The sequence below is a fragment of the Festucalex cinctus genome, chromosome 1, assembly GCF_051991245.1.
Source record: "Festucalex cinctus isolate MCC-2025b chromosome 1, RoL_Fcin_1.0, whole genome shotgun sequence".
NCBI classification, from domain to species: Eukaryota; Metazoa; Chordata; class Actinopteri; order Syngnathiformes; family Syngnathidae; genus Festucalex; species Festucalex cinctus.
In genome coordinates, this window is record NC_135411.1 from 28,219,974 (window position 1) to 28,234,223 (window position 14,250).

The 14,250-nt window shown below is 40.9% G+C and overlaps 2 protein-coding genes across 4 annotated transcripts in view; both read left to right on the forward strand.

The window, feature by feature from the left end:
- The first annotated feature begins 215 nt into the window (after positions 1–215).
- Positions 216–11,516, forward strand: tmem184a (transmembrane protein 184a). Of its 3 annotated transcripts, XM_077527522.1 has the most exons (10): positions 408–624; positions 734–957; positions 1,117–1,338; positions 3,515–3,680; positions 5,151–5,241; positions 5,503–5,578; positions 7,868–7,959; positions 8,716–8,885; positions 8,949–9,146; positions 11,116–11,516. In XM_077527522.1, the coding sequence occupies exons 3-10, from the start codon at positions 1,117–1,119 to the stop codon at positions 11,346–11,348; spliced, it is 1,248 nt and encodes a 415-aa protein (XP_077383648.1). In that variant the 5' UTR covers positions 408–624; positions 734–957; the 3' UTR covers positions 11,349–11,516. The 3 variants fall into 3 exon arrangements, with proteins under 3 accessions (XP_077383657.1, XP_077383648.1, XP_077383640.1); XM_077527531.1 differs by having other exon boundaries at positions 216–957; positions 1,136–1,338; XM_077527514.1 differs by having other exon boundaries at positions 408–957.
- Positions 11,517–13,304: 1,788 nt separating this feature from the next.
- The window catches only part of ints1 (integrator complex subunit 1), a 44,543-nt gene continuing 43,597 nt past the window's right edge, over positions 13,305–14,250 (forward strand). Inside the window, exon 1 of the mRNA XM_077527572.1 lies at positions 13,305–13,357. The gene's annotated coding sequence lies outside the window, so the exon portion shown is untranslated. The remainder of the gene's footprint in view (positions 13,358–14,250) is intronic.

Here is a 14,250-nt window from a genome sequence, read left to right on the forward strand (position 1 = left end):
TCCTCCACTGACCCAAAGTACTCATACATAGAATAAATAAAAAGTGCTGGGGTGAAACTGTCCCAGAACTCTTTGTTGCCAGCACATTTACACGGACGGGTTCCTGCAGAAACGTGCGCATGTTGGTCTTTGAAGGGCTAACCTATAGCGATCTTGAAAGAATTTCAAACCGAAGAAGGATCATAGACACTAAGTATTTTTTTTTCTTCCCTTTTCTGAAACTGATTAAGGGTTAATATTTTTTTTATGCTGGCCAGGTCTTTATTATACATTTTTAAAAAGCTGTATACTGTATATAGTTTTATATAGGTAAATGTGATTATGATCATCAATATCTACTCTTGTGTTTTTGTGTAAAAAAATAAATTAATGAAAAATGAGGAGTGCGTAAGTGTTAATTCAGATCTGTTACAAATCATCATGTACCTAGTGAAACCTATACTGAGATATATGCTTTATCCGAGGCGTCTCCTCGGGCCATGAAGGCATCACAGTGACGACACACGCAGATTGGTGGTCACGTGACGCATTCACCTGTTTCACCAACCTGTTTATCCTCTCGGACTCTCGCTTCCCAAACCTCAGCGTTTTCCCTCGATACTTTCGCTTTTCAAACAGTGTTTGGTATATTTTATTCAACATTCAACGGTAGAACCGGAACCTTTGAAGTTTGTTGTCGTTTAAAAGTGTGTGCGTGTCTTCTTTGTTTTTCCCCTCCGGACTTCGACCGCAGGGTGGAAGCTTGTGGCCTACCTGAGACAAACAAGGAAGTTCAGACGGTCGAACCTCCCAGTCGGAATGTACTCGACGGCCCGCTAATAAATGACTCTTCACACGTGCGGCCGCCGACCCTGAAAGGCGATTAAATTCTGATGTGGATTTGCTGATACTTGTCCCGGGACGCTCCTTCGTCGTTTTAAACAGGATAAAGTCACCTCCGCCACCGATCGGGAAAAGGTGAGCTTTCTTGGACAAAACATTAGATACTTGGCTGTACAACCTGATGGCATTGTGTGTGAAAAGTGTTTGTGAAAGTGTACCAAATTATTTAGCAAACAATATAAACTCCAAGTTTATTTTCTATGACAAAGTTAGCTCTCATTGTGTGTTTCTCAGATGAGCATCTCCTTGACAGACATGGACGAGTCACTGGAGAATACTTCCATCGTCCACCTGAGCGCCTCCATACTCCCAGACAGGACAGACGTCTCCAACATGACCATCATTCGCACGGCCAATGGCACCATCCTGGAAGACGAGATTTTTCTGAACACCATGGCGGCTCGCGCCCTCTCCGGCATCTTTGTGTGGTCCGCCTTGCTCATCACGTGCCACCAGGTAAGCAGGATTTTATTTAGAACCTTTTCCAGTAACATTACATGAAACAAGCAAGAGTAAAAAAAAGTTAACCACTGTTCCATATACTTAAATGACTTTGTACACAAAAGATCAACAATTACAGCACACCTAAAATCCATCATTAGTCAGTGTTTTTGTAGAATTTATTTTGTACCCGCCCCAAAGGCCATTTTTGTGGGGGGAAAACAAAATGAATTCTTGCACCTTATGTTGGTTTTCTGTTTCTGTAGTTTTGTGCCGTCCTTCAATACTAATCTTTATGCACGAGAGCCCCTTGCACTGGGGAAAATCACAGTATGTGGCTCTTTTATGATTGTTGATTGGTGTTTTGATTATGAAACAAATGGACAAATGTAAGGTGGTATTTTTGTCATTCAGCTGGTTAGGAAGTAGCACTGATGGAAAAATTGTGGCCCCTTCCATCACTTAAGTTACCCATCCCTGGCATAGGTTGATGATAGACTACAGTGTGTTGGGACTACCGAACAAATGAGAGTTGCGTCGTCGCTGTAGGAATGAAATTCTGTCATAAACTGTGACTCCCTGTATACCACTGTACAGGATATATTTCCAAGAACGGACTGGTTTAATGTACACATTATTGAATGCATCAGGTGTGTGCGCCTCACAATATGTGTAATCAGAGATGGCTGGGAAATGAAACGCCGCGCGCACCTCCCTCGCTAGGGGACCAAAACCAATTGTTCCATCCATAACGGTTTATTACCTCACACTTCACCTTTTCCATGCTCACTCTTTGAGGCCACACTCGGCTGTCACCGGTCGTTACATAGCGACGGCTTTCTCTCCAGTTTCATGCCCACTTCTCTTTTATGGTTTTAACGCACAACGACATTGCAGTTAAAAGAAAGGTTCAAATTATGAACATGTGTGTCCTTATGCATACACATGGGTTCCACTGGTGATGATAGCTTATCGTGGTTTTATCATTTACTCGGAATGCTGCGTCACCAGCCGAGAAATATGTAGAGACAGTGCACCAAGCAAAGTTCAACAAATAAAACAATGTTTGCACTGGATGAATCAATTCTAATTATTTAAAGATTTCTGCCAAGGATGAACACAATGCTACGTGCGTGTTTTTCTGGAAAGCATTTTCAGTCTTTAGCTCATGCTCAATTAATCGGCTAATGGGTCATAATAATCATCATCTTGGGTGACTGGCGGAGATTATTTTTTTTTTGATGGGGTAAATGAGTTTCTATATGGCATACTAATAACAAGACAATATGGGCTATTTTGTATTCACCTGCACACAGGCAATAATACGGAACAAGCAAGCTCCTGGTTGCAGTTCTTCTATATGAGTTACTGATTTATATGGTGACAGATGTTTGGCGTATCCCTTTTCTGTGCTATAGCACTGTTACAGAAGGACGCTATTTACTGGAGCTGCCCTTTGCTCACACAGTGAGTTGTAAAGCATCATCAGAGGTTACAGTTCGGCCAGGTGTTGCTTTTTATGGTCTCATTGTGAGCCTTGGCTCAGGCTATGTCCACCTATACATCATTTTTTGAAAAGTATTGTATCCACAGTGCAGGAATAAAAACAATCTCCATCTGCAGCAATCAAGGGCATGCTAGAGCGACAGGTGTCATCATAACCACATTTGAGCCAGCCAAACGGAAGGGAGATGAAAGCTACATTAGGAACAGGGAAGTAAGAGTTACTTTTGCAAATGTTCGGAGAAGTTGTTTTGTACAACATATACCGGTAGTTGGGGATTGCGCCACATTATGCAGGCCAAACAATGAATCAGCTTGATAGGAAAATGACATTTGCGGCCATGATTGTATTATTAATGTTTTCATCATTTCACAAACTTCCCTTTCTCTATTTCTAATAAATCTTTTAACTTATCAGCACATTGCAGCAAGTTCCATTCTGAAAATTAATGATTCCTTCTCAGCTTGAATCTCTGCTGCGGCATTCTTCTGGCATAGCTTCACAAAAAGCATGTGCAATTCAGCAATTAATCATATCACTGCTGGACACGCAATGTGCATTATAATGTGCAAGCAGATGCTCTGAATACTTTGTATACATATGAAATGTTAAATAAGTATGTTGTTTAGATTTTCATGTGCTGCTCTCTTGTAATATTTGTACACATCCTTTGTGTCATCCTCGCAGATCTACACACACCTGTGTTCCTACACGGTGCCAAACGAGCAGCGCTACATCATCCGAATCCTCCTCATAGTGCCAATCTACGCTTTCGACTCCTGGCTCAGCCTGCTGTTCATCAGCAACAACCAATACTACGTCTACTTTGACTCAGTTCGAGATTGCTATGAAGGTACGTGTCCTTTGTGCGCGCGTGTGGGATCCCCCAACCTTCCCCCACATTCGCATTGCCAGCGTTTGGCAGTGAAAACAAGAAACTCACCAAACAAGTTTTCCCTCACCGGTTGCCAGTTAGAGCTCTCCTTTTGTGGAAAGTTGATACTCCTACAAGGTGTTACAGTAATGTTCTTTTTGTAATTGAAACAATACAGGGTTTGCGGGCGGGTGCTGGGGGGCGGGCGCGCCTCCTGCACCCGCCGGGCTGGTCGCTCCTCTTGACTCACTTCACTAGAAAAAAAAAATAATAATAAAAAGAAATGATTGCTAGGTTGGTGAAATGCTATTTTACCACCCCCAAAAAAAAAGGGTTAGTTAAATGTATTCATTTTTCCAATAAAATATTGTTAAGAGGGATTTTGTCATTTGTGTATGTTGTAGCGTCTGTTCTGAAATGAAATGATTGTATGCAAATGTATTGTTCTCAAAAGTTAAGTACAACTGAATAGTTCCTAAGCAGTGATTGTTTTAAATGCCACTAGAGGGACCAGCATACCACTGGTGGTTCTCGTGCCGCACTTTGAGAATCACCGGTTTCCAACAATGCATTTCATGTTTAACACTTAATTCACTATGGGGGCTGCAGTTTGGTTATTGTAGAATGACACCGTGTCATGCTGAGAGGTCAAATGTGTTATTTCTGTTTTTGTAAGGTAGTGTAATATTACAAATCGTACTGTGATGCACAGTATGATTAAATTCCCCACTCCAAACCACATTAATAACCACAATACACTTTAATAAAGATTCTAGTTAATTATCACACATTGACGGTGTCAGTCAAAACCCAGCCTTATTATCTCTGTAAAGGCAAAATTCTTTTTTCAGCTCTTGTCTTAAATCTTATGGGATGTGGGTTGTAAATAATTACTGTATACATTGATGCTAACGAGCTAAATATTTCACCCGTGGAAAAGAGGATTCCATGCAAAATGAATCACAAGCCAATATGAGAGCGACTGGGGGGCTAAATTATATTGAGCAGATTAGTTTCAAGTTTGTGGGGCAATTTTGTGGCTGACTGATAGCGGCAGCACGTCAGAAGGCAGGAAGACACCAATCCCTTCAGCGACCTCGAGTAAATCGCAGCTCGCACAGAACCCCCCACTCTTTACTGGACACCATCTGCATTAGCTTCATTTAATCCCTCCTTTAAATAGCAACAAAGGATTAGAAAGGGATTTCCAAGACACACAACCCTTGCAAGCCTCTTAATGTAAGAAGTGAAACATTTATTGTTCCATAATGTAGCACTAATTATTCTTTATCGCGCCCAACTTGCCTTGGCCTCCTTTAAATGAAGTTACATTTGAAGGTGATTGGAACTTATTTGAGAGTTTTGAAATAGCTGGCTTGCACTGTACAATGTGTCAAATCTTTTTTTTTTCTTTTTTTTTCCTCAAGTAACTGTATTTTTTTCCCCCAGCATTTGTCATTTATAATTTCCTGAGCCTATCCTTTGAATACCTGGGAGGAGAGAGTGCAATCATGTCCGAGATTCGAGGGAAGCCTATTCAGTGAGTTCTCTTCCTCTACGTCTTCTTATGCATGGAAGATTAATTCATATGTTTGTTTCATTTGTAATGACATGCCACTTATTGTGGCTTTTCTAAAATAACTCCTCAGTTTTGATTGACACTATCAGACTGACAGGCTCTCAACACTTCAACTTGGCAGTGGTTAGCTGAGCTCTGTAGGTGTATAACAATGTTAGGACATGTACTGCATTCACACAGACATCAGCAATGATTCTGAATGCTTTCCTCTTTTCTGTGCAGGTCAAGCTGCCTATATGGCACCTGCTGTCTGGGTGGGATGAGCTACTCCATTGGATTTTTAAGATTTTGCAAACAGGTAAGCCTCGGTTTGCTGTTACTTTGACTTCACAAATTGCAATAAAGAAAGTATGGTAAAATTTCTAAATTGTTCAAACTGAGCAACATTGTTTTTTTTTGCTCAATTCACACTGAATGCGTAACGGATGCGTAACGGCATTCGTACGGACGCCGCAAAAAATAGAAAGCATTTGAGTCTGCGTGTCAATTCACACCAGCTTCAGTGCAGAGCGTATCGGATGAGGAACTGCAAACAGTTTCTATTTTTTCCGGATTCCGCATGCAGATTTTCATGAAGCTGAAGAAATTACACACGCTGGTCAGGAAGTCAGGCGTCGGCACCAAGGTAAATCCGGTATATTTCAAAATAAAACCGTTTGTGAACTCTTTTTGTGGGCGGCCATACCTACATAGCTTGACATGAATGGGACATTTAAAAGACAAAAAACAAGCTCAAAATAAAGTAAACACTATTTAAATACAAAACATACTTAGCCATGGTAGAAGAGTCATGGTAGAAGTCCCAGAACTAATGTCCCAAAAGCATATTGATGTGAACGACAGGCAAGTGTGGCTATTGTTTACAAATGCAAGCTCTATATACACTGCTGTTATCGCGTGAACTCAGCTCTTCAGCGCGAACCCCAGCGTTTCCAGATTTCCAAACATGTACAGCTCACGTAACGCACTTGATGTGAATTGCAGTCCGTACGGATGCCATACGGAAACCGCTCTGCAGTCAGTGTGAATTGGGCACAAGGGATCCGCTGTAGTTTTAAAGCAAACTATTTAACAAGTTTAAACAATTTATAGGTGTCTTTACAGTGTCTGTATATATTTGTGGCATGTCGTTCTGTTTCATACTTAATGGGTGGGCGGGCAGTCAAAAGAACTAACCGTTTGTATAGAAGACATTAAAATGTCCATTTCCCATAGTATTTCTCTTTTAAAATAAGGAAATGCACATCATTTTTGAGCCTATGATGGAGTTAATGATGATGTAAATTACCCCTGAACACAAGGTGGCTGACATGGTTGGCTTCTCCGTGACTTTCAAATTGATAGAGAGGATAGAAATTAGAATGTGCAAGCAGTTGTCAAAAAATTCATGTCTGGTGCTAGCATGTACGTCAACACTATTGAACTAAGTCTTAAAAAAAAAAAAAGAATACTACTTGCATAAGTCAAACTTGATCAATTTTAGAAGCTTAGCTTTGGGGTGCTTGTACTGTAAGTCAGAGCGGAGTAGCTTTGCTTTTAATTAATACTCGGGAGGACGCAACACGACTGGCCTGTCGATAGTTGCCACCAGTGAACTATCGCAAGTGCAAATTGTATGAAAAGAAGAAGCCTCGGGTCATTCCGAGCTGGGAATTGATAATTAAAAATTGATTTAGTCATTTTTAATGGAAAATGCCAGTAGGTTGCCAACACACTTAGCAAAATAAAAATGTTGACTGACTGTAATGCACTTTCTTCTCAAGTCACTCTACTGCTGGGTCCTCTCCTTTATGAAATATACCTGCAATGAAAGCTGCGGACAAAGTGGGCACATTGTGAATCATTCAATGTTAAAGGTGTTACCGGTAAATAACACCTCGCTGCGTGGGTGCTGTCTCTCTTGCTCTCAATTAATTTGAGACAGGAAATACAGTTGACTTTTGGACGTGCTCCGTGTCCTCTTGAATGTCACACTTGTCACACAGAGGCTATCATGCCGCCTTGTTTTTCTTTGCACACGCTGACAGACAAAATGGCACCAGAGCTTCCGCAAAGGACAAGCTGAGACTGTACGGATGATTATTCATGCCATTCAGTAAAGCCCACCTTGACCCACCTTTTCAAGTGGTCAGTCCGTTGCCTTCGAATGCCACAGCATTGGGATTGCTGTTGAGAGAGTCACGTGAGGGTCAACCTGTGTTAACCTCACCCGGCAGATGTGGCCACCAGTTGGTCTCCACTTTTGATTGAAATCCTCTTTGGATTTTGACAATGCTCATAATGCAGCAAAGAGGATGTCAAAGATGGGAACTTCTCTGTGTATACTGTATACACTCTTTGGACGCTCGCAAACGAGATTCAATGTATGTCTTTTTTTTCATTTTATTTTGCCTCTTTCAAACCAGCTAAGATATTCCAAACAGCTCAGCGCAGTTGTAAATGGCTGCAAGCAACAACAAGCTCAATAATAAAGTGTTATATACTTATTTCATAATAACACCTGCGCACTGTTGAATGTATGATGCAGCTCTTGTATTCAGGCTCAATAGGTGTGTATCTGTTGTATTGTATTGTGTGTGTTTTCCAGGCAACTCTTCAGTTCTGCATCGTCAAACCCATCATGGCAGCCATCACCATCATCCTGCAGGCCTACGGCAGATACCACGACGGGGATTTTAAGTGAGCTGCACCGCTTTTTTTATTTTTATTTTTTTTTTAAACCCCTGTTGCTGTTTTTGCATTTCATTCATTTGCGTTTCATTTATTCGCTGCTGCTTTTCCAGCCACTTGGTTTGTCCTAATGGTGGTGGAGTCCTCAAAAGCTCTTATTTTTACATTCCATCTTCAGCCCTCACGTCGGTGTCTCTTAGCATTGGTTTGATTCCTAAAACTACTTCACACCACTTGAGACGGACACGCGTTCCGCTTTTTATGGCTAGCTTCTTACTGTCGGGCTAAAAGTGTATCTGCTGTCTGTATGTGTGGATATTTGCTGCTGTGTTTATGAGTAACATAACCACTTTTCTTTTTAATTATCTCGTGATTCACAGATTGTTGTTCAGCCTGCTGTGTGCTCCTTCCTGTCACAGCAATTAGACTATTCCGTCCTCCAGGATGAGTAACGGCAGGCTGACAGTTAAATAAACACAACTCGTTGATCAGATGCATACGAGGGTACAAAGTTGAGACGAGGCCCCCATTAGCTACGTGTTGAAACAGGAGGCCACCTGTGTTGTATGGCTCTAATTATCCATGACTCACCAGTCTGAAATACAAACCTCTTAGGACAAACACAATAATGAAGATAGAAATTACCAGTTTCCGTTTCTCAAATGCTGAATTGTACCAAGATGAATAATGAATGAGTAATGAAGCCAATTGTCATCATGTTGTTGTTGTTGTTTTTTTTTTTTTCCCCTGTCATCTTGTACGCAGCGTGAACGGGGGATACTTGTACATCACCATCATCTACAACTTCTCCGTCAGCCTGTCGCTCTACGCCCTCTTCCTCTTCTTCTTTGCCACCAGTGACCTGCTCAGGCCATATGAGCCCGTGCTCAAGTTCCTCACGATCAAGTCTGTCATCTTCTTGTCCTTCTGGCAAGGTAACGTCTCCGTGGAAGATTTACATGCAGAAGCGACAACTAATGAAGTTGTGTGCGTTGAAGGCATGGTTCTGGCCATCCTGGAGCGCTGCGGCGTCATTCCCAACGCGCTCTATATCGACGGACAAGAAGTCGGCGCCGGCACGGTGGCGGCTGGATGGCAGAACTTCATCATCTGCATAGAGATGTTCTTCGCCGCCATCGCCCTGCGATACGCCTTCACCTGCACTGTCTACCAGGAGAAGAAGAGCGATGTGCCACGTGAGTGAAATTGCTTTCCAATTGCTTGAAGTAAACAAGCTGGGAGGTGCTCGTCTTTGCACGTTGAGTCATGAGCATCAGGTGGGCACACAGCCAAGATTACAACAGCTAAATATGTTTTATATTTGAAAGGGTTTGATTTTCATGCTTAAAAGCGATAATCAAGTCCAAATTTTCTTTGCAATGTTATGTTCTCTGTCTGAGCCGCCACTAGTCTAAACACAGTATTCCGGTTATGTGGATGGTAGAATAATATTTAAGCAGAAGGAAAAAAAAAAACACACACACACACACACAAAAAACAACATTTTGATCGATCAGAGGAGGCTGACATTTTATGCAGCACCAAAGTGCCTTCGGGCTTGGATTTCGAATGTCACGTGACCTGGCAATATTTAAAGCGTGGTTAGTCTACTGAGGGCACATAGAATATTTTTATTGCGAAGAAAATATTTGACTTGGCTGGGTGTATGACCATTGTTGCTGGTATCTCTGGTGACAGTTGCAAAGGAAGTTCAAAACCTTGAAAGGGAAGTCAACCTTAAATATTTCTTGCCAATATGTCATATGTGACCTCACGACATGACCTATTACATTTGTGGAATATGAGTTATGCAGCAAAATCCAGCCGCTTTTAGCCATCTCAGTGGATGGCCATTTTGCCATCACAGTTGCTCAGGGCTCAGGCAACGACTAATCACAGCTCACCTGTTTTCTGAAGCTGAGCTGTGATTGTTTGTTACCTGAGACCTGAGCAACTCAACAGCAAGTGGCAAAATGGTCGCCTTCTGATATTTATCAAAACTGCTGGATTTTGCTGCTTAACTCATCTTCCACTAACACAATATTAACCAGAATACCATATTTAGACTAGTGAGACTGCAGAGAACATATTGTTGTAAAAAACAAAAAAAAAATGGGTTGACTTCCCCTTTAAAAAAGTAAGTCGCTGTACTTTATACATATGCTTACACAGTGTCGCTTACTAAGGGGGTGTTTGGGTACGTTTAAAAAAAGAAGAAAAAAAAAAGTTCAATATGTACCTTGGTGGGCGGGGCTCGGTGGATTAGTGGTTAGCACGTCCGCCTCCCATTTCTGAGGACTCGGGTTCGAATCCAGGCTTCGGCTTTCCTGGGTGGAGTTTGCATGTTCTCCCCGTGCCCGCGTGGGTCTTCTCCGGGTACTCCGGTCTCCTCCCACATTCCACCGACATGCATGGCAGGTAAATTGGGTGCTCCGAATTGTCCCTAGGGGTGCTTGTGAGCATGGATGGTTGTTCGTCTCTGTGTGCTCTGCAATTGGCTGGAAACCAGTCCAGGGTGTACCCCGCCTACTGCCCATAGCCAGCTGAGATAGGCGCCAGCACCCCCTGTGACGCTTGTGTGGAATAAGCGGTCAGGAAAATGGATGGATGGATGGATGGATGGATGTACCTTGGTTTTTAGATCATGGTGAGATTCATAGTAAGGGAATAACCAAAACAGGGATTTAGCAAAATTTTAAATAAAACTATTAGCAATAAATTCTCCCTAAATAAAAAGTTCTCAAAATAAATATATGACAAAATAAAACAAAAACAAAAATCATGAATTTTTGACCACGTACGCTGATCACTTTTTATAAATTGAGCAATCCAAACAGTAGTTTGATCCATCGGTAAATATGGCATTACTGTCATAAAAGAAAAAAAAAAAGAAACACGAGCTGTGACGTTTAATATCTTTGTGCTTCATCAGAAGAGCCTGGTAGAGGTCCCGTGATATTCATATTCACATCTACTAGCCAGAGGTTGAGCTGCACTGTAATTGTTTGCATTGTAAGCATGTTGCTAAAGCACAAAGTAGTTGAACTTTCTTTCCTTGACCTAAAAACGTTCGACACCACAACATACATGTGCCGCTACAAGCTTATCACTTACAGTACCATCATCCTACAACATTGACCTGCCATTCCTAATTGTCTCCCACAGAGAGCACCCAATCAATGCAGAGCATCTCCAGTGGTCTGAAGGAGACCATCAACCCGGGCGACATGGTGCAAGATGCCATCCACAACTTCTCGCCGGCCTACCAGCAGTACACGCAGCAGTCCACGCAGGAGGTGGTCCCGCCTTGCCCCAACGGGAAAGTCACTTCCAGCGCCAGCAAGGGCTCGCACAAGTCGGACAAAGTCATGCTGATCATGTCCGATGATGAGTTCTAAGCTGCCAGATCGAGCTGGGTGTGTCCTCAAAATCACTTGCTGGGAAAATGGTTGTTATCTCGCAGGACGCAAAACTGGATTGTATTCACTTTCATCAGCAGAGTGTTGAGCAATGACTGCTTATTTCTAATGAACATTAAAAGGATAAACCAGTTTTTAACTAATCTAGCTCAGCAGCTTGAGATTTTGTCTTCTTGGCCTTATAACAAACATATCAATCACCAACCTTTTGTGAAACCAAACAAGCAACAATTTGACTCCAAGTGTGTGGCAATGGCTCGGAACGCCACCTAGTGGACTGTATTTGGACTTTTTTTTTTTTTTTGGTTGTTTGTTTTTTGTCTCTGGTTCTTGGACATACATAGTACTTTGGAGCAGGTACTTCAAATTACACACATCTCACTGCAGGATATTTTGCATGTATCACATGTGTTTCTATGTCACTATGGGCCTCTTACAAAGAGGGAGTTGTATTCATTTAAAATAATGGAACTAGTGAACTAATGGAAGGCAGATTTTGTAGTGTTTGCACTATTGTGAATATATTTGGCAAAGCCTCTTAGTATCAGGGTGACAATAATTCCATGGATTCTCTTTTAAAATATTTACAGATTTGATTGTGATTCTCCAATACAGGTGTTATCTCAATGAATTTTTTCATCGTTTAATTCACTAATTCAAATGCATATTCACAGAATCAGGATAGAGTCAGATTTAATTTATTTTGTAATTTCAATATGCTCACAGCTACCAAAAACACCAACTCTCAAATGTGGATATTGCAATTGCAAAAGAAACGATTAAAAATGGTCTTTAATATGGAAGGTCAGAACAGTTTTTTTTTTGGTTTTTTTAAATATATACAAGTATTTTCCTTTTTTTAATGTTTCACTTCTAATTTATTGAGATGCATCTGTAAACATTTTGAGTGTAAGATGTTCTGAGTTATTAACAGACTGATTTAAAAACAATAAATTTACACTCAAAAAATAACATTGTAGACTGGCAATTTTTGTACATTTGTCATCATTTCAATTCCCATTTATACCAGACATTGCTATCTTGTGATGAGGGCAAAATGAACTTGCATACCGGACCAAAGTGGAATTTGAAATGATACAAAATAGACACTTTTGTATATGTGGGTGTGTCTGATGAAAGAAAGTCAGTGGCGATTTTTTAAGGAGGAGAAATGTTTATTTGCGAGTACAAAAAAAAAAAAAAAAAAAAAAGACACAGCAGACATTGTCGTGGAATAATTTAGCATGGTTGAAATAACGCAGCAGAGACAAACAGATTGGATTTATACACCAGGCTAGCTCTTTGAGGGTAGGAAGTGAAAGTTGACAAAAAATAATTTAGGCCTCTTATTAATGAAAATTAAACAGTTGAATGAAATAAATATGCAAGAGCAGAGTAATAAGTGTGCTGCCTTCTTGCAGCTATTTGAACCTGCACAAAATCTACACAAATTTGCAATACATTGAATCCACATTCTCTATAGGAGATTTTCCCAAGTGCTAAACATTTTTTCTAGCTTGTTGTATAGCTTGTTGGACTGGTTGAGCTTGTTTGGACAATTAAATCAATGCAAGCACATTTCTAGACTATGTCATCATCATGGCTCATAGGAGAATGTATGTGAAAGAGCCAGAAGTAGTGGCGGAAACGGTAACGTCTTCATCTTTGTATGCAAGTTGCATAAAGCAAGTGGCTATTTTTTTTTTTTTTTTTTTTTTTGTCTGATGTTTTGCAGATGGCTTGAATGTAGGAACACCATATGTATTCGATTCACCTGAAAAAAAGGCTTGTCTGTTATTTTGGCACTGTAAAAAGCGTGTACTTGTACTTGTCAACAGGAAGCACTGACATTGAACAATACCTTATTTCGCCACATGAGGTCACTGTCGGCTCAAACGATCTGCATGTAAAATATGCTTTATTTTTATGTATGCCTCAGGCTTTATTGTGGAGGGACAGTATTTAGCAGCACTGGGAATTCGTTTCAGGTAAGGTTTCTCGGCTGATATAAAAGCATTACCATCATCGTTAAAAGTGAAATCAGATCAATAAGTGTCAACAGTAACATACGACCTGTGCTGTACATGCATGCTTACATAACACATGGGAGTCAAACATATTTTAACCCACATCGGGCGTCTGGATTTAGCACTTTTTACGTAAAAAGTGACCCGTCAGAATGTCATCTTATTCAAGTGAAGTAAATCAAAAATAATGCATCCTGTATTAACCTCAGTCGTGGAGACACACAAAAAAAAACTGCTGAGAGCACTATCCGTGGCCTATAAATCCTATAAAGTCAGGACAAAAGTATTTTTCTCATTGTGAAATGTAATGTATAGACACTTCAATTACTAATGCTAAGTGGACTTCAAAAGAACGGTTACGTAAATCACACCACTCCCAGGATAGTAACATAAATATAGAAAAATATGTCATATACATTTAGATCATGTACTAATGCATATAAAACGTATATGTCAGGAACAGGACATCAGGTGTACAAATTACAAATGAGAATAAGAACACAGCTGTAAGGTCACAGCATGTTGTACAGCAGCAAAGCCCCCCATCTGTCTACTTTGTTTTTGGGGGGAGGGGGGGCGGGGATAATCATGTTCTCTTGGCCGAGAGAAGATCCTGACATGAGCAAACATATTATCAAACATCATGCCCTTAAAAGCATGGGTGTTTACTGCATTTGGTTGCCATGGCAACAAACGGTTCCTCTATTTTCTACCTGCTTACGAGGAGGGCGTCAGGAGTTTTCCTCAAGAAGTGTGTGTTAAAAGAAATGTAGGGGGAGAACGAGAGAAAGTAGAAAAAGAACTAGTCACTGTATCTGAGTCACAAGCAGCAGCACTTGGCCTGACCCTGCAGT